Below are 21,601 nucleotides of genomic sequence, written 5' to 3' on the forward strand. Positions count from 1 at the left end.
ATTGGAATTAGAAACCATCCCTGATGGCGGCTCGCACGATGGTTGGAACAGTTAAAATACTGACACATGAGTGTGAACAAGAATGAATATGCTTAGTCCAAATATGATTTTTGCTTCTCACTTTAAGACAGCTGAATAAAATATGTTCTTACACACCGTATAGTACAAAAGGAATATATGTCCAATAGTATAGAATCACTATTATGCCTTAAATTAAACAATTTAAAGAGACACTCACAACTTTTTTCATATTAATTGAAAGTGTGTGTCTGTGTGTCTGTGTGTCTGTGTGTGTGTGTGTGTGTGTGTGTGTGTGTGTGTGTGTGTGTGTCTTTCAGACAGTGACGGTCTGGGTATCAGTATCATAGGTATGGGTGCAGGAGCTGACATGGGCCTGGAGAAACTGGGGATCTTTGTGAAGACAGTCACAGATGGTGGAGCTGCACAGAGAGATACCAGGTATGAGTGTCTCAGTCATCATGTTTATAATAGTGGTACTCATCAGGGCGCTGGTGGCCTTACGCCCCATGTACCATTTACGGAGGCTTTGTCGCAGTTCGCCACATATTCCCCCACTCTCTGTTCCCCACGTTTCCTGTCTCTCTTCAGCTGTCCTATCTAATAAAGGCAGAAAGACCCAAAATCTAACCCAAATAAATAAAATAATTGGTACTCCTGCTGTTATCCGTTTCCTGTCAAGACATCTCCTGATAAGACAGGCCAATCGCACATCAGTGAGACTTCCTGATTTGTGTTTATATCAAAATGAACACATGAAAGTGTAGTTTAAACAAATGCTCGTTTTCTTTAAGAGGTGGGACCTGGGGTTCAAACCTAACTCAGCTTAGACAGGAATAAATAGTGGAACTATTTTCAGTCGTGGATTAACACACATTCAAAGAATCAAATACGAGGTTTATCCAGGGTTCAGCTTTGTTTTTGTTGTACTTGAAAGGAATGAATAACAAAATTCAATTGCAGACCGTGCCATGTTAATCTTACTTTAGGCGGAAGTAGACGAGCCTCCATTACTGCTGTGGCACTTCAGTTACCCCTGTGTTGCACAATAATGTTTTTCAGTTCTTCTGCTAAGACAACTCTCAAGCAGATCTTGTGGAACCAGTTTCTACTTAAAAAGAAAAAGAAGATAAATCAAATTCATTAAATGTGTTGCCTATTTGGTTCAGTTAACTCCACCATTAAATTCAGTCTTTAGGGGAAACATTTGAAATCACAGGCCATTAATTTTCTCCATTTTCTTGAAATCCTCATGTTTTGAGCGCATCATGAGCAGCTTGCCGACAAAGGCCCAACTAATTCAGGGAATTTGGGAAATTGGAGATACACCGACAGAAGCAGTTTCTTGTTGTTTTCTGTACCCCAAATCCAAATATCAAATCAATGCCCACAAACCTAAAGACCCAAATATCCATGGATTAACTTTTGCTGTTAAATGAAATGAGTTTAGTTGAAGTTGCACCCGAATCCGCTGCTGGATTTGTTTGTAAGTGGGACACACTTGTTCAGTTAAATGTGAAAAATCTAATATGATATATTCTGTTTGTGTCCATGTGTGCAGAATCCAGGTGAATGATCTGATCGTGGAGGTTGATGGGACCAGTCTGGTGGGCGTCACTCAGAGCTTTGCTGCCTCGGTCCTCCGCAACACCTCTGGCACTGTCAGGTCTGACATGCAAACACACACAGACACACACACAGATCCTAGCCAACTTTTGAGCATATTCTGATCATTTTTCACAATATATTCAAGGTTAGACGTTGGTTTTAAAATTCTTTCTTTCACATTTATTGTTTTTTTTTAAGTCTTTCTTTCTAACGTGACTGATGGATTTTGAATGTTTTCCAGGTTTGTGATTGGTCGGGAGAAGCCAGGGGAGCAGAGTGAAGTGGCTCAGCTGATCCAGCAGACCCTGGAACAGGAGAGATGGCAGAGAGAGATGATGGAGCAGAGATACAAACAGTACATGGACGAAGATGAAGAGGTAGAGATTGAGTCTAGTTAGTGTTCCTGTTACCCCTGACTGCCAAAAATCATTCCCAAAATGTAATAAGCATAGCAATGTGCTCGCTAAAACCGCCTCTACAACAAGATTAATATGAGATATGAAGACAGGAGTGTTACATTGTGGTGTGTGCGTGAGAATGTGTGTGTGTTGGTGACAAAATGTCGGTCTGTGTGCCACCATGCGGTCAGTGGTTTAAATATAGAGCAACTGCTCCACCTTGTGGTCAGAGACGGTAACATGCATCATTCATTACAATTTAATCATTATACATTTATGTAATTATTGCAGTTGCACACTCCAGTCTTTTTATCATTCATTAATGGGCTGAATCTAATTTCCTTCTGTAATTGCAATGCAGCAAAATAATACTGCTAATGAGGTCGTTTAGTGAGATTAAACTGATGACCAAAGTTTGCCATCGTTCCACAGCACTGTAGCATTTCGCTTCCATTAGCCTCTCCTGCATAGACCATGTCCCTTGTAAGGAATATGCAAGAATCTCTGGTCAACAACATTATTTATTTTGTAACTGTAGTGAAAAAGATGGAAAGTGATGATGCCAGAGTCATCACATTGAAATGAGATGTGGGTAGTAATCATCAGTGTGCTTTCTCCACACACTCAGATTTGATATAGCCTGGTCATAAATACAATCAGAGAGATAGCCCGTCATTGTCTCCGTAGGAAATTGTATATTACTGTAATAATATAATATATAAGAGTCAGTGCATTGCTACAGTGGAGTGCCAGTGCATTGTTATTTGATTTTTCTAACAACTAAATTGCATTCGAGCTGGAAAGATGTAATCAACAGTGAACATGAAGCCTATTTACTCTGAATATGAAAGAGTAGAGGAAGAAGACAAATGATAGCAGACTTTTGCCTCTCTCTTTACGATCTACAAAAGCAAACAAGATCACGAGGAACAAGACCGATTATTTCTATCTGTAAAGCCTGAAACCACTGTGCGGGGGTAGGTGTCAGAACACATGATTAACAGCACGCCAAAGATGCAGCCTGTCTTAACATTGTCAGAGCAGGTATTCACAAAGAGTGACACATCTGACTGATGAAGAAAAGCAAGATACGTTTTTTTCTCTTCCTCCCAGCATGTACATGGCAAGATCAGTAAAGTGATAAGATATATAAGGCTGCCCACCGGAGAAAACCAAAGCTGACACGAACCGAAAGTTCCTCCATAGCAGCTTTGGCGACAGCAAAACTGAAAATATAAATAATTAACGCTGATTGGTGCCACTTTGATCTGCATTTCAAAGTTTAAGAATTTGGTATGGGAAGTTGTTTTATTTTCCCTCAATTTAACTCTTAAACTTAAACAAGTACATTTGAAGCTAACACTGTTGGCTGCTATTAGCATAAAGACAAAAAAGAAGGAAACACAGCTAGCTTGACTCTGCTCAAGAATATCAAAGTGTTCTGACTGAAACAGTTAAAAGAAATAGTTTAATAATCTGTCTTCTTCATATCTTTCATGTCTGTACAAAAACACATAAAGCTGATACCAGCAATGAGCTAAGCTATCTAAGCAGACAGGACACAGATGGGGTGCAGCTACACTTTGACTGAAGGTAACAAAATCTGCCTTCTGGCATGTGTGAAACTAGACATAAAGATGACATAAAGGTAAAATAAAACACATAATGTTGTTTAGTTTTTGATTTCTGTGAGCCTACAGACAAAACTAGATACAAGGCCACAGCTAGCTGTTGGCAGATTTTAACACCTTAATGTAGGACAACCCTCGTTGTTGGTTGAAAAAAGCCAATGTTGTGTTTTAAAGAGAGCTTAGCTGGTACTAGTAGGTTGAATTTTTAAACATGTGGACTGGTCAGGCTTACTGATTTAGCATTTTTGCCAGTTAAGGTTAACAAGTTACATAACCACTAAGAATTGAATCAAGCCGGGGCACTGATTGCCTAGCAATACAAGCGCAAGCGCCCGTATACAGAGGCTATAGTCCTCGTCACAGTGGTCACAGGTTTGACTCCCGGCCTTGTCTGTTTGCTGCATGTCTTTCTCCTCTTTCTACTCCCCACATTTCCTATCTCTCTCCAGCTGTCCTATCAAAAAAGGCAAAAATGCCCAAAATATATATATTTAAAAAAAAGAAGAAGATTTGAATCAATCTTCTTATCTAACTGCTTATCTAACTCCTGACAAAAATGGGCATGGTGAGCCTTGCCTCTTTATGATCAACCCTTTCTGTTGTTTCATAGACAGGGGAATATGCAACGGATGAGGAAGAGGAGATGAGTCCAGTATTCCCGAACTCCATTGAGGTTTTCGACCTGGCTGAAAACCAGGACATGTTGTCTCCCGTGGAGCTAGACCCTGAGAAGCTAACCCATAAATTCAAGGAGGTAAATAATCACTTTCATCCTAAACACGACTCTCTCATTTATACTTTTGTGATTGGTTGTTTGGGCAGGTAAGAGATGGTTTAAAATCTGGCCCTCTGTTTGTCTCTAGCTCCAGATCAAACATGCAGTGACCCAGGCGGAGATCCAGCTCCTAAAACGGAAGGTGAGACCTTTTCTTTACCTGCAGGAATGATATGCTGCAACAAAAGTAATGCACACTAGCATTACATCAGTTCCTTTGCTGGCTGAATGATGACTTCACTCTGCCTCTTCCTCCCACATAACAATTCCTCCTTCCACACTCCCACCCTTTACCTCAAGCTGGCTCATGCGGAGCAGGACAGGTTGCGTTGGCGGATGGAGCGTGCTCAGTTGGAGCAAAGTATCCGGGACAGTAAAGAGAGGATGGAGAAACTGGAGGGCTACTGGATGGAAGCACAGTCTCTGTGCAAGGTAATAAGTGAGGTTGTTAACAAGAATACATCATTTAAAAAAGGAGGAATTTGTTTTTCTTTCATAGATTTGTCATCACTTTTGATATTATTTTAAAGTTTGACTGACTAATTCTTATAACCTGCCTTTTAAAAACAACGCGTTTTCATCCTCAGGCAGTGGATGAACACCTGAAGGAAACCCAGGCCCAGTACCAAACCTTAGAGAGGAAATACAGCAAAGCCAAGAGACTAATTAAAGAGTACCAGCAGAAGTAAGACAAGGGGGGACATATACAGGGGGTTGGCAGGAAGTAATTTACATCAGATCATAATTTATGTTTGTGTTTTTTTAGGGAGATTGAGTATCTGAAGAAGGAGACTGCTCAGCGTCGAGCACAAGAAGAAAGTGAGGTGACACACAAAGAGGAGGCAGACAACCTGCAGGAAAAGGTTGGTGATATACTAATACTTAACTGTGTCTGGTGCAAGAAGGTCCTCATACCTACGGACTAGGGTTAGGTTAGCTGAGGTTTACACCCCAGACGTACTAACTACAGGCACTACAGGTCACCTTCTGATATATGTGACATGTTGCATGAAAAGCAGTTGCACAGATCACCTTTGTGGCAGATTTTTGATGCAAACAGTCTCTTTATATGTCAGATCTTCCCCCAGAAGCAATACTGTTGCCTTGTTTAACATCTCCTAAGTGAAATGACCCAGCTCACAAGTGGTATCAAAAGAAGGGAAATATGCATTCAACTAAATTATGCAAAGTTTATGAAAAAGAGGTTTGTGTCAGTAATTCAGTTTGTAGGTTGTTGGTTAAGTGGCATATGTGCGGAGCATGTTGTACGGTGTAAAAAAACTACAAAGATGGCTGAAGCTAACTCCACAAAATCATCCTGCCATGAGGAGAGTACAGGCAAGGAAGAGAGAGTTAGTTGACTGCTTGGGCTTATATACACCTGGGAGAATGAGCCAATACTCCAAGGTGCTGCGAAACCCCGCCCACAGGTGACCTCCAGGGAAATAAACAGAAGCAGCAAGGGGCAAAAGGAAACAAACAGCAGGTACTAAACAAGTGGGAGATCTGTGAGATCAGGTTTTCAAGAATGTAGTATTTGTTACACAACCAATTTGAAAATGTAGCGATAATATTACTCATATTTTTGGACAATGGATAGCGTAGGAAACAGGGAGAGAGTGAGGGAATGACATGCGGGTGAGGGGCCACAGGCTGGAATCAAACCCGGGCCACCTGCTACATGGACGCGCTACCTCAACCATTAAGCTAAGTTAACCCCCCCTTTTTTTAATGGGTAAAAAATTCCAAAAGGAAAGAGTGAACGTGGAGGACCCCCCTATTAAACAAATGAATTAGTCTGATATCGAAAACTGACAAAAGTCAGTTTTTATTTTACATGATCTTAGCTCAGTCTCTATACGTATCCATTTTTTAAAAATTCACTAACCAATTGGGTCATTATTGCATAAATAATATTGCATTTCAATTGTGTAGCCTGAGTTTTTAAAGAAAACTCTTGGCCGGTAAAGGTCACACTTCAAAGGCTCTACTGAATCTATGGTGTTCCCCAAGGCTTCATCCATGGCCCCTTTTTGATTCTCTTTTCTTGATGCATATAGATATAAATACATATAAAAGAGAGGGACGTGCATATCAAGTAATGTCTTGGGACCAACTCAGGGCTGTATTTGTCTGTTGTCTCTTGGTGTTCCCATACAAAAAAGTAACTTAGGGAACAGCAGCATGGGTCACTTTCTCTAAAGAGACGGACCAAGTTGTTGCCTTAAGCTCACATTGACACTGCAAGAAGAAGTGCAAAGGTATCTGATTTAATTGCTGATGAACAAGTCCACAAGGGGACACACTTTGAGAACTGGATCATTAGCATTTCGAGGAACATATAGTTAACTATCGAATAGGCATAACCCTGTCTTGGCAGTGTGTTAGTGAAATAAGGTATTACCCTCCTAAAAGAAATCTTGATTATGAAACAGTCACCTCTCCTTTCAAAAATGTTGTATAGTTCAGATATATTTAGTTATTCTCCCCTGTGTTGTTGTGTCTACAGATTACAGACTTGGAGACCAAAGTGGATGCCCTCAAGACCTCCAAACCCTCCTAGACTGCTGCTTATTCCTACCTCCCGTCTTCGACTGGAAAGGAGGAGCTCTGCCTTCATTGTGACCTGGGCTGTATTTTATTCCAATCAACCATTTTGCTGCACAGACAGGTTGGAACAAAGTTATGAACAAGGATGAAAAAGAGGAAAGAGGGCAACATATAGATAAAGATAAAGAAGCAACCTCCCATCTGGCATCTGCCAGCGGCTTACAGCTCCGTCATTCAATAACCAATCCCAGAATGCTTCTTCCGTGAAACCCAGAATCCTCGTTTTGTGTCTTCCTGGCAACTGGCTTGGCAATCAACACAGAAACTACATCCAACAACCTGTGCTTTATATGTTGATGATCTCTTCTGGCTTCTCATCTCTCTTTAATAACAGTATGATTGATTTAAAGAAAGCGCTTTTTTAATAACAGGCTTGTCACAAAGTGCTTTATAGAGTAACAAAGGGGTATAAATGCAGAAAAACAGAGCAAACAAGAAAGGACAAAAGTCATGTGCTTGACTCATTCGAACCAAGTGATTGCTGAACCATTCCTTTTCTTGATTTGGACTGGACTGGATTCTCATAAACAGGATTAACGTGTGTACATTCTGTCATACAGCATTGATCATTCGAATCAAAAACTGATAGGAGAATGGCCACCCCATTTTTCAACTCCAAACTCAACTCAGATTCTGAGGTTGAGCCCAACACAAAAAACAAACTTGGAAAAGGAAATAGCCACCACCTGATGATAGTTTAGTAATAAAACTATGAAACAAGATGGACCACTAATTTCTGATCAGTGACACAAACTGTGAAAAAAAAAACAGAACGCCCACCCCAGCCTTTGGTTTGTTTTTTCCAGCCCAACAGCCTAACTCTCTGCAAGCGATGGAAGGAATCCTGCAGAAGCGTGCATTTCAGGAATGAACTGTAGTGGCATATTGTTTGTATATATTCTATACATGTATTTAAATGTGTTAATATGGCTTAAACAATTAAGTGGGTCAGTTATCCGAACGTAAGGCAGTCCAATGATTGAAGGTGTTGTCCTGCTGTAGAGGGGTGACCTGATTTGGTAGTCCTGATTCATCTCTTCTAGAATTATCAATGGCAAACAGGGTGTGAATAGTCCAATATGTGCTCACAGAGCTTCAAATTGTTGATATTTGTTGGTGTTTTAAGTGTATGTGTGGGTTTACATGCACTCAGGATAGTTATGTACTATATTTTTGTGTTTGGTTTGGGGCACTCAGCAATCTACCCATATCCTGGGTTAAAAAAAAATCTAAATTTGGATACACTGGCTCCTGAGGCTTTTAGTGTTCAGCTTCCAATTGCACTCACTGCATTGTTTCATGACCTGAGGCTAAATCAGAACATCAGTTCCTATATTCACATAAAGCTGGTATGTAAAGAGGCACACTTTTTTTTACTGCAAGTTCAAATATTTCCGAGGCATAACTCTTTGAGGTAAACACAAATAGTTGAAGCCAAAGTGACAAAAATCCTGTCAGTTACTAGGTTTCTGAGGCAGATATTGACATCATATAGAGACATTTCCTGCAGATTTTGCTCTTGTTCAGATACTGCATACTACATACTGAATTTTGGTCAAATCAGTACGTACTGCTAGTATAGTAGGCGGTCTGACAACAGCCATAGTTTTAGCCAGTATTTAGCCAGCGGGTAGCCATCTTTTTTTTTTTTAAGTCTATTCATTATTTTTCTATTTCTTATACAAGTAGAGCCTATGTTTTTGAGAGCAACTAAATTGTTTTAGCATAGCTGGGATTATTTGAACCCAAATCTGACGAACTGATTTATAGAAGCACCTTGAATGTCCTAACAGATTATTTTGTATATCAAAATATGTCACTGCTACAAGTGAAGAGATATTTTAGTTCACTATGAAGTATTCAGTAAAGGTCAAACTTTACAATTGCATAAGAATTTAAAACATGTCATGGCCTTTCTTTCCTGGAAATTCATTAATCAGGCTATATCAAGCAAGCTAGCTATTAAGCTAATGTTAGCTTAGTCATGAAGGTTAGCTTGTTGGAGCTTCTGTAGTTTTCTAGCATTCCTCGTGTGCTTATTTAGCTTGCAGACTTTCTTAAAGTGTTAAATACTCTTATCACAAACAAAAAATAAAAGTCAGACCATGCAAGTTGTAATTTCTTAGTGATATTTTGATCTGTAGTTTTCTTTTCTCCTTTGCTAATGAAGCATTGTTATGCTAATGTGGCAGGACAGTTTTGCCTCTGAGAAATGTTTGTGAAACTTGGCCTGCATACAAATATCAGCAACAGTATTATTCAGTAAACTTTGTGCATGTAAACAAACCCCACATTCCTTGCTTGAAGAGAAAGTAGAAGGTCCAAGTGCCAGTATTGTGACTTCAGAGAATGGACTTAAGTTTGTGATACATGTCTGAAAAAGACCAAATTCTGGACATATTCAAGAGTTTTTAGGTTGTCAAGAAGCCTTGTTAATTCACAGGAACTGAAGAACTGCTTAGCCACATTGAAATTGTTTTTAAAATAGATTTAAAGAAAGATCCTGTTTATTTTTTAACCAAATATGATAAAATAGTTTGAAGCAGGTTTCTAATATTTGAAAAATCCTCAGAAGTGGTTGTGCTTGAGAAAGAAATCAATTTGCTTGTATACCAACAAGTGTTCTTTGATTCAAATCTTGAAAATATCATATCTAATAGAGATGGGAGTGAGAGTCACTTATTGATGATGTTGAGATTTTTATAAATTAGGCTAATGCAAATTTCTCTTCATTTAAAAGGTAATAGACAAATGGTTGATGATGACTATTGTATTTCATTTATAATGCTCACATCTCCATAAAGGGTGGTCAAACGCTCAATAAGACAGCAGCAACACACAAAAAAAGCTAACAACAGGTAAATGTTTTTTGCTGTGTAAACGATCAACATGGTGATTATGGTGATTTCATGTATGTGTTGATTATACAGCTTGCTGGCAAGCTCTAATTAGGTTGTCGTAAATGAAAACACTGAATCAGAAAAATTAGGCTGCTTATTTGTAAAACTTGATTTTTTGTAACCCCTGTTACAACCAAGCTAGGAGTGAGTCTTTACATTTTCAAGTGAAATGTCTTGAATGAACTGATTTATGAACCATTGGACCAATTGAGTCAATTTTGTTTGTTTAGCGAGAATACATTTCAAAGCTTTACTCATCCTTGTCCCTTAGCTCCAGGACCTTCTTCTAGTCAAACATATATTAGCCAAACATTGAGTTTACTAGCTAGCTTACGACATTCTCATCAGCCTTAATAGTTCTTTGTATTTAGTGCTAATTAGCTACATTTTAGCATGCTAACAATCGTATAGAGAAAACATTACACATTGTGTACATTGTACCGCAACATGTTAGCATTGACACTTAAAGCGTTGTAGCATTGATGTTGACGTTTAACTTGACACACCAACAAAGTACAGTCTTAACCGAGCCACAAGTGTGGCTGTAGAGTCTTAGTGACAATAATATCTTAAAATGTTCAAAATATTTTGTTCATCATCCCACAAAACACGAGTAACTCTCACAAATATGTGATGGAAGCAGGTCTGCTTTTTATTATCGTTAGCTTTTGTACATGCAAGCATGTGGCAAGAAGTCAGTGTGAGAACAGCTGCGAAAGATCTGATTAGAAAGACACAATCTGGTTCTGTGTTTACAGTCTGACAACATGCCTGTGAAATAAGGTGTTGCATCTCAGTGGCTCATGAGAGCAATATATTCTGATTTTTAAAAAAGATTATTTGGGGTATTTGATGACTCGATCCAGATAGACCAGTGGATAGTGTAGGAAATAGGGATGAGAGAGAGGGATGACATGTGGCTGCCGGCTTCTTTGACTGTAGCCTTTGTACATAGAGCACCTGATTGAACCGCAGAGCCACACCTGCACCCTGCTAAAATCCAAAATGATGAAGATTAATGAGATATCATAATATAATCATGTTTGTCTGGGTAAGTTGGAGAACCTCACAGTAAAGTGTTAATGTTTTCACGTAAGGTTGTTTAAGACCACAATTATTTTTCAAAACTTGCAGTGTATTAACATTAAAGTCCTTTAAGACAGGAACAAGGGTCTAGAAACAGTGAGCATTGCTAGGAAACGAATATGAGCCATCAGCAACTCATGTGTATTTTTATTCCTTCAATATTTTTATTACAGTTTTATCTCTATGTCCAACCAGTGGTAGCTGTACAATTGCTGTTTTATCACCAAATCAAGTCCAGGTCACTCTGGGTTTAAAATCTTTACACAGTAAGTGATCACTTTGCCTTGTTTGTATCGGTTAACTTGCTGCTTTCGCCTTTACAAAGGCTTCAGATGTGTTGTGCTGTAGCTGACTATCACCGCTGACGTCTGCCTGTCACTCATGCCTGCATTAAAAAAAAAAACAGAACAAGTGTAAGCAGTGTTTAAAGAGTGTTTTCCAGTGAATGCAGCACAGACAGACTGCCATGTCATTAGACTGATTGTAGCACAATAGTGTTTAACTTGTGTTCGATCGTAGACAGATTGATGCCTTTCTTTGTGACACCATTGAAGTATTTTTTTTTTTCATTTTTCCTCATATTTGAAATCAGCTCTTCCCCTGCTTCACATTAACGGAGCATTCCTTCAAAACTGGTTTCCCACTGAGCAGCCTTGGTGGAGCAGGTGAGAGGGTTTAGTGCCTTGGCTAGGTGTTAGGCGGGATGCTAAGTGAGAAGAAAGAGATGACGCCCACCTTCCCTTCTTTGTGGCACGAGTTTTAGATCAACTTTGCAGTCAAAGCTTGCGGTTAACATGTTAGTCAGACTTTATACAATATGTTTAAGTGAGTGACACCAAATGTAAAAAGAGGAACTTGAAATGTCACCTTTTGGCATTTTTTGACACTTCATCGCTTGTTTTGGTATCCAAGGCTGGTGCAGATCTCAGTGGTGTGCATGTTTAAAGAGCATATCAGACAACCCAAATGTACAAACTTGTGTCCTCTTTAGAAATGATCTTGGCTTTTCAAATGCCTTGTATTTCCGTGCCTCAGGGTTGGAATTGCATTGAGGTGCCCAGACACCAACACTTGACTTTAACTTGTGATTTTTATTGAAGCTCAGGGTGAAAAACTAACTGACAAACTGGCATACTCTGTCCTGTTACCACTGGTGACCTAGTCTTACAACACTTAACAACCAGAGCCGATAGAGCTAGTAGAACAGATTCCTGTTGTGTATATTGAGTAAAAACGTGTGCTTGCAAATGCGCTGCAGAGAAACTTTTGCAAAACTGGAGAAAACAAAGGGTAGATGTTCAAAAATGCAACCAAAAGCGTCTTGGATTATTTAATCTGCTCAGTCCTGATTTACCTGAACTACGTATAAAACTTTAGTCACATTTTAATAAAACTTACCCTTGGCTTGGTCTCTTCAAATGCATTTATGAAGTTAGACAGAGGTGTCATGTGTTATTGTGGATGAAAGACAGTGTGTGGAGAAGTGCCAAACAGTGTAAGCAGGACAATCTGACAGTGTATAAGCCGACCTTTGAGTGTATCTTGGTTCTGAAACTGATTCTTTCTCTGCCTGGTTCTGTTCTTTAGTTGATGCCACCATGTTTGTCTGAACCAATTCTTGTATGTCAGCGTTAATAAATAAACATGAAATATGTGGAAAAAAAATAAAGAAGCATTACTGAACTTGGTAAATTACTGTATTGCACTGTATGACCTGCATTTTGGATGATTGTGTACTATTGAGTATCGGCAGAGGAAGCGGTAATGCAATGATCTCAGCCTGCTTTCTTTAAGTATGAGGCATGGAAAGTCTCCTCCCTCTCTGACTGTGCTCTACCTCCCTCTCTGCTCCTTGAATGGTTTGAGCTTTAGAGTTCACAGCTAACTTTTAGCAAATACTTTTCAGAGCAAAGCAGCTGACTGTCCTCATGTGGATGCCTCATCCCTCCAGCAGGAGGATCTTATCCAAGGTCTTGCCTCATCCATCCCAGTAGTAAAGATCTGTTTAATATCTCAAACTCTAGTATCTTAATTTTCCTTTCAACCACACATTGTAGTATGCAACCCCAATAAAAAAAAAGGGAAGCCTTGTAAATTGTTGATAAATCAGACTTTGATGGTTTGAAAATCATTTACTTTTTATATTAAATTGAAAACCATGCAAAGAAAAATATATAATAAATAACTTTTTCAGTTTCCACATATATTTTATGTGGAAACTGGAAAATGTTATTGTTAAGGGAAAAATGTCTGCTCATTTCAAATTTGATGCCTGCAACAGGTTTCAAAATAGTTGGGGCAGGGCTATGTTAACCATCACCTCTTCTTTTAGCAAAACTCTGTAAATGTTTGGAATCCAAGCAGAGCAGTTTCTGATTTTCAAAAGTTTAATGTTGTCCCATTCTTGTCTGTTAAAAGATTTCAGCTGCTCAACAGCTCGGATTTGCTTTGTCGTATTTTTCGTTCCATGATGCACTAAATGTTTTCAATAGGGGACACATTGGGACTGCAGGAAGACCAGTTTAGCACCAAACCTCTCCGACTAAGGAACCATGTTGTTCTGATATGTGCAGAATGTGGTTTGGCATAGTCTTGTTGAAATATGCAAGTTCTTCCCTAAAAAAGGCATTGTCTAATGGTAGTCTAACGGTCTAATGGTTGCTAACACTATACCTTTAGGGATGCTGGCTTTTAAATAATGCGCTGATGACAAGCTGTGTGGTCTCTCTTCTCTGTGTCAAATTTTGATTTGTCAGACCACAGGACAGTTTCCACTTTGCCTCAGTCCATCTGAAATGGGCTCAGGCCCAAAACGTAATTTCTGGAGCTTGTTATATAGTTTACTTGTGTCCTCAGACAATGGTTTTTAGATGTGATTTTGAGTCCATGCTGTGTTTTCCACTTCAGAGTCATGTCTGTTTTTAATGCAGGGCTGCCAGAGGGCTCAGAGATTACGGCCATCCAGTATCAGTTATCAGTCTTGTCCCATTTTGTGCAGATTTCTCCAGAGTCTCTGAATTTTTTAATGATAAATGTACCATTGTTGATGAAATCCTCAACTTCTTTCAATTTTACACTCAGCAACATAATTATGAAATTGCTGAACTATTTCCAACCCAGTCTCACACAGAGTGGTCAATTCCTTCCAATTTTACTTCATCACATCTATAGTTTATTTGATGCCAGTTTCATGTACGGCTACAGGACACGTATGAAGCAGAGAAAGTACCTACAAGGTTTAAATGTTTTTTTTGAGTAGTCAAAACTAACATTGGATTAACTGCACACCACATTGACACTGACTGGACATTTTGCATGCTGCCTTTTTCTTAATGTGTAACAGTGTTATCCTTCATAAGTAAATACAAATAAATTCTATATTTCATAGAACAAGTACTGTCCCTGTCTCTTACCTCTATATCGTGGTTTCAGAGTACTGGTGAAGCAATGCAGCAGTGCAGCATGTATTTGAATAACAAATCTTAAATTCAAGACCATGAAGTACTTTTCTTTGCATTCATTTGATTCCCAAATCAAGACACTGGTAAGAATTGCTTTACCTTGTTGGTATGGTTGTTAATCCTGTTTTGAAATGCAAAATAATGTTATTTTAAACATGCTGATGAAAAATTCCATTAACTTTTGAGACTCTGCCATTAATCGTAACTCAAAAATTAATCACGAGTAATCCAGTTTTCCAGTGGTTACCATGTAAGTGAACAGAAGGAAACATACTCTCAACATGCATCAGTTTAAACCTCTTTTCATATGTCAAGGTCAACAATTTATTATATAAAGATATTGTAATATCCTGATTATTTAGAGAGACTGTTCATTACCTTTTACTTTGAAATCAATCCTGCTGTCGTATGGAGCCTCAGCTAAACTTTGTTGTATTTTTGATTCAGCATCCAGACAGCTGCACAGTTCGGGAACCACATCCTCCTTTACACCCCTTGGCTAGTTAGGGGGAGCAACAAATTAGCATAGTGTTCACTTAAAGTTGTCTAACTGCACTGTCTTATTATGTGTGTAGAGGCTTTAGAGTCATTCCAAGGAATTTCAACTTGCACTCAGAAACAAAATTGACGTTGCTTTTTTTCCCCTGTTTTTGCCATATTTTGGACTTTATGTTATTAAGTTCTTACCAGAAAGTCTTTACAAACAAACTTTTGCGACACTTTTCTGGATATGGTTCTTTCAGCAGGTCTGATGTTTCACATCAAGATATAGTGTGTGGCAAAAGCCTGCTTTGAAAGTCTTGACGCAAAGGTGCAAAGCTCTACTTTGCATTGCTGCTGCCAGGATTAACTGGGTATCAGGAGAGTGAGATCAATGTGACTTGGAGCCAAAGGGGTTTGCATATCAGGGAGGTTTTGTACATCGTTGGGTCAAGTCAGGATTGATTTGAGCTGTGTTTGGAGAAATCCACAGACTGACTGAGACACACCTGAAAGCGTCGTCTTCCAAGGTGAGTGCTGCTAGAAACAACTTTAAAGCTCAGGACTTCATTTATCACTTGATCATATGATAAAAAATTGAAGAACCATTTGTGTTTTTCACCCATTATAGCCTATGACAATTACATTGTAAGTACTTCAAGTCAATGCATGTCTTTTAATTTCTCAAAACTTTGCACTCTTTTTTCACTCTTGAAACAAAACTCAGTAAAGTTTATTGATTAATTGACTGGATGGGAAAACAATCTTAAGAATGATAGTTTGATGTTTCAAAATTTCAGACATGGAATAGATTTGAACTGTTTTCTTAATCGGTGCTATAATGAGAAATTATCTTTTGTAGTTTCCACGCCCGTTCTTGTAACTGATTATACGTAGCAACTTTTTTAGTCTTGTCGAGGATACAATAAAAATGTAACTTTCTTTTGCTCTTCTCTTGTAAGTTGCATAGCCCAGCTTTAAATATGTAAATGAAAAGCACACAAAAGATAACACACAGCAGATGGTTTTCACGTAATTAAGGATTGGACTACAGATTGGAAAACTGTTGGCATCACTTTCATAAATCTTGCATTTTAGCCTCTCTTTCTTCAGACTCTGATTCAGGTTGCATTTAGTCTTCAGGGAATTCAGCGGTTCAATGAAAGGGTCATTGAAACCTTTGTAGTTAAAAAATTCATTCCTTCAATCAATCATTAATTCAATCCTTCAATCAATCAATCAATCAATTAGTCAATAAATTAATCAATCAATATTTATAGAGCACGTTTCATACAAATCAAATACAATTCTGAGTGTTTTAGTGACAAAGGGAAATAGTTAAGAAATAAAGAAAATAAAGAAAAAAAAAGTAATGATATAATAAAATTGGAGAGTTAAAAAGAGTATAATTTTAAAGTAAATATAAAATGATAAATTATGTGAATTTATATAATGATGCTTCATAAACGCCAGACTAAATAGATGGGTCTTTAATTTACTTTAAAAAGTCTAAATGATCCCGGGTCCTCTCAGATTGACACTCATGTAATAATGTCCATTTTTATAACAGAAATAAACATGTGTACAACCTGGTTAAAAAAAAAAATGTAGATCTGAGAAACTTATTTCTTCACTTGAACACAGTGAATACAGGGTGAATTTATTATTTTTTTTCATCTGTTTTGTTTATATATTATATTATATTAGATTATATTAGATTATTATGTTATATTTCATTTATTACAACTGATCATGTTACTATTATATAGTACTATTTACTGTTCTCTATCTTGGTATACAGTCATATCTGTAGACCAATATTTATATTGCATACAGTCTGTCATAACCACAGCAATAATCACACCATGTCAACTTGTAATTATAACTTTTTACACCATGTGTAACATTTGTATACACCTTTACATTTATTCTTATTTCATTTATCTGTTTTTAATTAAGATTTTAAATAAAATTGCAACATTTAAATTTTGTCTGTATCTGTGCTCTATTATTCTCGTACTATTTATGCTACTATGTCTGAGTTGCTGCAACAACTTTATCAAAGTCCCCCCCATCTCATCTTAGTTAGATGAGTTGAATGGCAGGGGGCAATTTGTAGCTGTATGCCAGGAGGCTAAAAGCCAGCCTCAGCTACACCTCTTTGCCTGTGTATAGGTGGCATTTTCTTTAACAACTTCTTACAATCAAAGTAAGAGAAGCGTTTCTTTTTTTACCAGTCTGCTGAATGACTTGTTTAAGGCTTTACATCAATGTTGATTCAAAAAAGTATACATTTGTCTGCAGGTATATGGAAACTCTTCCCTTGGAAATCATGATGAGAAAAAAGTGCCTTCTCACCCTCCTGCTGCTGTTCCTCCCGCCCCCTGCTGAGATGATACTGAGAAATACGAAATACTATTATTTACGCAACAACGACAACAACAACATTCAAGTGAGCACCTGGAAAAATACACAGCACTACTGCAGGAACTATAACAGGGACAGCGACATGATCACCATCAGGGATGTAGTAGACAACAGAAACTTTCGCAATGCCAACGGCTGGATTGGTTTGTATCGAGAGAATTCAACCTCTGAGTGGAAGTGGTCCAGAAGAGAGGAGGTAGCCGACTTCCTGATCTGGGAAGATGGTAAGAAGAGCCAAAATGTAGCCTAAATGCTAAAGAATATCAACACTGTCAGATGTTAACTTCTTTGGACAGATTGATTTATACATGATTTTTCTTTATGTTCCAAAGTAGAAAGGAGTTAACTGCCAGCTCACTCTACAGACACGCTCCATGTATATAGCATTAAATTAATAACTGAACATTTGGATGAATCAGTGTTGAGAATTATTTGTTCAATCCCCCCCCCCCCCTTATATATATTGGACGGCAGTAGCTCAGTCCTGGACAGAGCAGGGTCTTGGGTTTGGCCATGAGCTTTCCTGGTACAGGCCCCTCACTCTGACGTTTCTGCGTTAGTGCATGACCATAGGCATCCTGTTTTTGCATGTGCATGACTGTGCATGACTGTGTGTGTGTGTGTGTGTGTGTGTGTGTGTGCTGTGTGTGTGTGTGTGTGTGTGTGTGTGTGTGTGTGTGTGCAGCAGGCTCAACGACAGAGTGTAATATTTTTTTAAATCTCCTCCAAGGGATTAACAAAGTGTATCTTCATCTTCTTCCTCTTCTTGATCTATACTGCAGTCAACCACCAGGGGGAGATCAGGATGTTTCGGCCACACTGTTTTGATAAAGCTTTCTTGTTGTCAATCTTTCTGGCTACTACTCACCACTGTTGTATTCAGTCAAGTGCCCTCACTCTCTTGTTACAGGCAACCCTGCTGATGGGAAGTTCTGTGCATTTAAGAGGTCAGGAGAACACATGGCGCAGCGATCACTGTAATAGAGTGGTCCATAAGGTAATGTGTAGCAAAGAAATGCTGGTGCTGGTCAAGGAGAACAAGACTTGGGAGGATGCATTAATGCACTGCAGGGGTCTCGAGGCGAAGGACCCACGTAAGCCATTCACTGCCTACGAGAACTACAAGTACGACCTGGCCACCCTGCTCACCGAAGACGACCACAAGTTTGCAAGAGAGACGGCAAAGAGTGCTACCACTGACAAGGTAGGTATTCAGTCTTTATCTGCTGTCAACATATTACTACTCTCTGTTTACATCTCTCTGTTAAATGTTGGCAGGTTTGGACGGGCCTGCGCTACCTGGCTGGCTATTGGCTGTGGGTCGGTGGAGAAGAAAGGATGTACAAGGATATTGATAGATGCCCAAGTAGGGGCTTCTGTGGCACGCTGCCTACAACGGGCAATGATTCCTATGAAATAAGACCCTGCAATGAGAAGAGAAACTTCTTCTGCTACAGGATGACTTGAATAAATCTTAATTCAGAGGCATCTGCTTCAAATAAGCCTGCTTCAATCTGCTAGGTTTATGTTTGAAATCTGTGATCATGCTTTCTCTGCAAAGTCAGCAGGTTGCCTTTTTGTTGTTTGACCTATTTACCCTTTCAAATTACTTTAACTTATTAAAGATAAGACTAGATAAATGAATTTAAAGTTTATTTAAGATAACATAAAATCTATCCTGAGCTGGGCTTGAGTTAAAGGTGACATATCATGCTTTTTTCATCAATATATATTGGTCTAAGAGGTCCCCAAAACATGTCTTTAAAGTTTATGCTCAAAAAACACTTTGTAATCAGATTTTGGCATGCCTGAAAAGTCCTTTTCTTCAGTCCTCCTCAGAACACTCTGTTTTCCCTCTGACCACGCATTTATTTTCTATTTACTTATAATTAGGCTGTTCATCCAGGATGAAACAAATGACTGAGTATAATGTTGTCTACATATTTACAGCTGTTAAAGTTTATACTGTATGTTGAAAAAAAGACATGAATTCATCGTAGTGTGCTATTCAAACTACTGTGTCAATATGTGCACTGCCAGCTGTCCTGCCAAAGTGGTCAACAATAAATAAAGACAAAGGAATGACTGACTTCAAGGTTATAGGCCAGGACTAGTCCTCAGCATACTTTTTGCTACCTTTTTCCACTAGGATTTCCAGTTAGCCCATACTTTTGGCTGTCACAAGATGACAATGAGCCCTCTCAACTCTGGGCTGTTTGGCCTTGTGGGTCCTTTTTTTGAGAAATGCTTCTGGTATGATAATTAAAATCAAGTACTTAAGTTGTAACTTTGTCATCTTTAGTCATACACCTCTGAAATTTGGCACAGAGTACCTTCAAACATAGTGGACAGCAGCCAAATAAGATTCTGGTACTTGCTGCAACAACATTTTAAATGATCACATGCCTATTTCACAAAAAAACATTCACAAAAAAACATCTGCTGGATAAAATCTCCAGAGTATGGTAGCCCTAAAAGGACATAAGATAAGATAAGATAAGACATTACTGTATTGATCCCTGAGGGCAAATTTGTTTTTTGCAGCAACCCAGACATAAGTACAATCTAGAATATGTTTAAATACATTTAAATAAGTAAAAATTAAAATAGATAAATGAAGATAGAATAAAAATGTAAGAATATATATTAAAATACATTTCATTTTCTCCTTTTTCTTGAGATAAGTTTACCTGTAAGATTAATGTCTCGTAACAAAATGTCTTTTTAGTCTTTAGTGAGGGACACTTTGTTCATATGTTCTGCTTATATCGCTATCTGAAGTTAAGAGCATGTCAAGTGAATACTACAATATAAAAAAAAACATGTTTTAGCATTGAACATTTTTTATTTTAGCACAGCGGCATGTTAAAGAAATGTTACTGTCTGTTTGTCCACCTAATAAAATATTTCATCAGTGGGAGCAGCTTGTGTTTATTGTAAATATATAATAAAAAATAATAAAAACTGTCTGGAACATATGGTAACACCACAACATGGTCACCAGGGGACGCTTTAGCAAATCATCAGTCAGTTAAATGATACACACTTTTCCTGACCCACACTGCTTTGTCCTCTTTGAAAATGTGCGTGCAGCCTTAAGAGTGAGCCTCTCTGTTTTTCTTAAGGGATCAACACAAAAGTTGAATTACTGAAATCATGTTGGGATGAACCTTTAAACATCATTTTTATTTGGTGAAGGAAATGTCTTTACTTTTGATTTTTGTGTTTGTGTCTGTTTAAAACAGGCAGTCAGAAGCACACATGTAAGGAGGGGGTGGCACATTTGGGACTTTAGCTCCGTGTTAGGACTCATTTGAAGACCTGATCCTGACAAAACCTATCAGCACATCATGTATTTTTAAATGGCTTGTTAAGAGAGTTATAAATGAGTGTCATTGAAAATTTTCTATCTAAAGAGAATGTTACAACCTTCAGGAAAAACTTTTCAGAAGAAAGCAGCTGATTGTCCTCATGAGGATACTTCATCGCTCCAGCAGAAGGATCTATTGAGCAGTGACACTATATTCAAGGTCTTTCCTCATCCATCCCAGTAGTAAAGATCTGTTTAATATCTCAAACTCTAGTATCTTCGTTTTCCTTTAAACCACACATTGTTATAGTAGTATACAACCCAAATTCCACAAGAGTTGGGATGCTGTGTAAATTGTTGATAAATCAGAATTTGACAGTTTGAAAATCATTTACTTTTTATATTAAATTGAAAACCGTGCAAAGAGAAATATATAATAAATAACTTTTTCAGTTTCCACATATATAATATGTGGAAATTGATAAATGTTATTGTTAAGGGAAAAATGTCTGCTCATTTCAAATTTGATGCCAGCAACAGGTTTCAAAATAGTTGGGGCAGGGCTATGTTAACCATCACCTCTTCTTTTAGCAAAGCTCTGTAAATGTTTGGAAACCAAGCAGAGCAGTTTCAGATTTTTGAAAGTTTAATGTTGTCCCATTCTTGTCTGTTAATAGATTTCAGCTGCTCAACAGCTCGGATTTGCTTTGTCATATTTTTCGTTCCATGATGCACTAAATGTTTTCAATAGGGGACACATTGGGCCTGCAGGAGGACCAGTTTGGCACCCAGACTCTCCGACTAAGGAACCATGCTGTTCTGATATGTGCAGAATGAGGTTTGGCATAGTCTGGTTGAAATATGCAAGTTCTTCCCTGAAAAAGGCATTGTCTAATG

At 38.2% G+C, this 21,601-nt stretch overlaps 2 protein-coding genes across 3 annotated transcripts in view; both read left to right on the forward strand.

Moving 5' to 3' along the window:
* LOC117832560 (neurabin-2-like) overlaps positions 1-12,709 on the forward strand; it is a 35,135-nt gene extending 22,426 nt beyond the window's left edge. The window contains exons 7-15 of the mRNA XM_034711743.1: positions 339-459; positions 1,580-1,684; positions 1,868-2,003; positions 4,266-4,409; positions 4,519-4,572; positions 4,731-4,862; positions 5,018-5,115; positions 5,197-5,293; positions 6,940-12,709. Of these exons, the coding sequence (XP_034567634.1) occupies positions 339-459; positions 1,580-1,684; positions 1,868-2,003; positions 4,266-4,409; positions 4,519-4,572; positions 4,731-4,862; positions 5,018-5,115; positions 5,197-5,293; positions 6,940-6,993 (941 nt within the window). The 3' untranslated portion in view covers positions 6,994-12,709. The remainder of the gene's footprint in view (positions 1-338; positions 460-1,579; positions 1,685-1,867; positions 2,004-4,265; positions 4,410-4,518; positions 4,573-4,730; positions 4,863-5,017; positions 5,116-5,196; positions 5,294-6,939) is intronic.
* Positions 12,710-17,341: 4,632 nt separating this feature from the next.
* LOC117832668 (dromaiocalcin-1-like) lies at positions 17,342-19,183 on the forward strand. 2 transcript variants are annotated; one of them, XM_034711897.1, is made up of 3 exons: positions 17,342-17,618; positions 18,305-18,598; positions 18,673-19,183. In XM_034711897.1, exons 1-3 carry the CDS (start codon positions 17,616-17,618, stop codon positions 18,859-18,861), a joined length of 486 nt encoding a protein of 161 aa, XP_034567788.1. In that variant the 5' UTR covers positions 17,342-17,615; the 3' UTR covers positions 18,862-19,183. The 2 variants fall into 2 exon arrangements, with proteins under 2 accessions (XP_034567788.1, XP_034567787.1); XM_034711896.1 differs by lacking the exon at positions 17,342-17,618 and having other exon boundaries at positions 18,182-18,598.
* Positions 19,184-21,601: the final 2,418 nt, after the last annotated feature.

This window comes from Notolabrus celidotus, chromosome 20 (assembly GCF_009762535.1).
Source record: "Notolabrus celidotus isolate fNotCel1 chromosome 20, fNotCel1.pri, whole genome shotgun sequence".
Lineage (NCBI taxonomy): Eukaryota > Metazoa > Chordata > Actinopteri > Labriformes > Labridae > Notolabrus > Notolabrus celidotus.

Excerpts from the sequence above, each read along its gene's own strand:
- LOC117832668 (XM_034711896.1), top strand. The coding sequence starts at position 18,200 with ATGTTTCGGCCACACTGTTTTGATAAAGCTTTCTTGTTGTCAATCTTT. Across the intron at positions 18,599-18,672 it reads AGAGTGCTACCACTGACAAG|GTTTGGACGGGCCTGCGCTA; the intron begins GTAGGTATTCAG and ends AAATGTTGGCAG.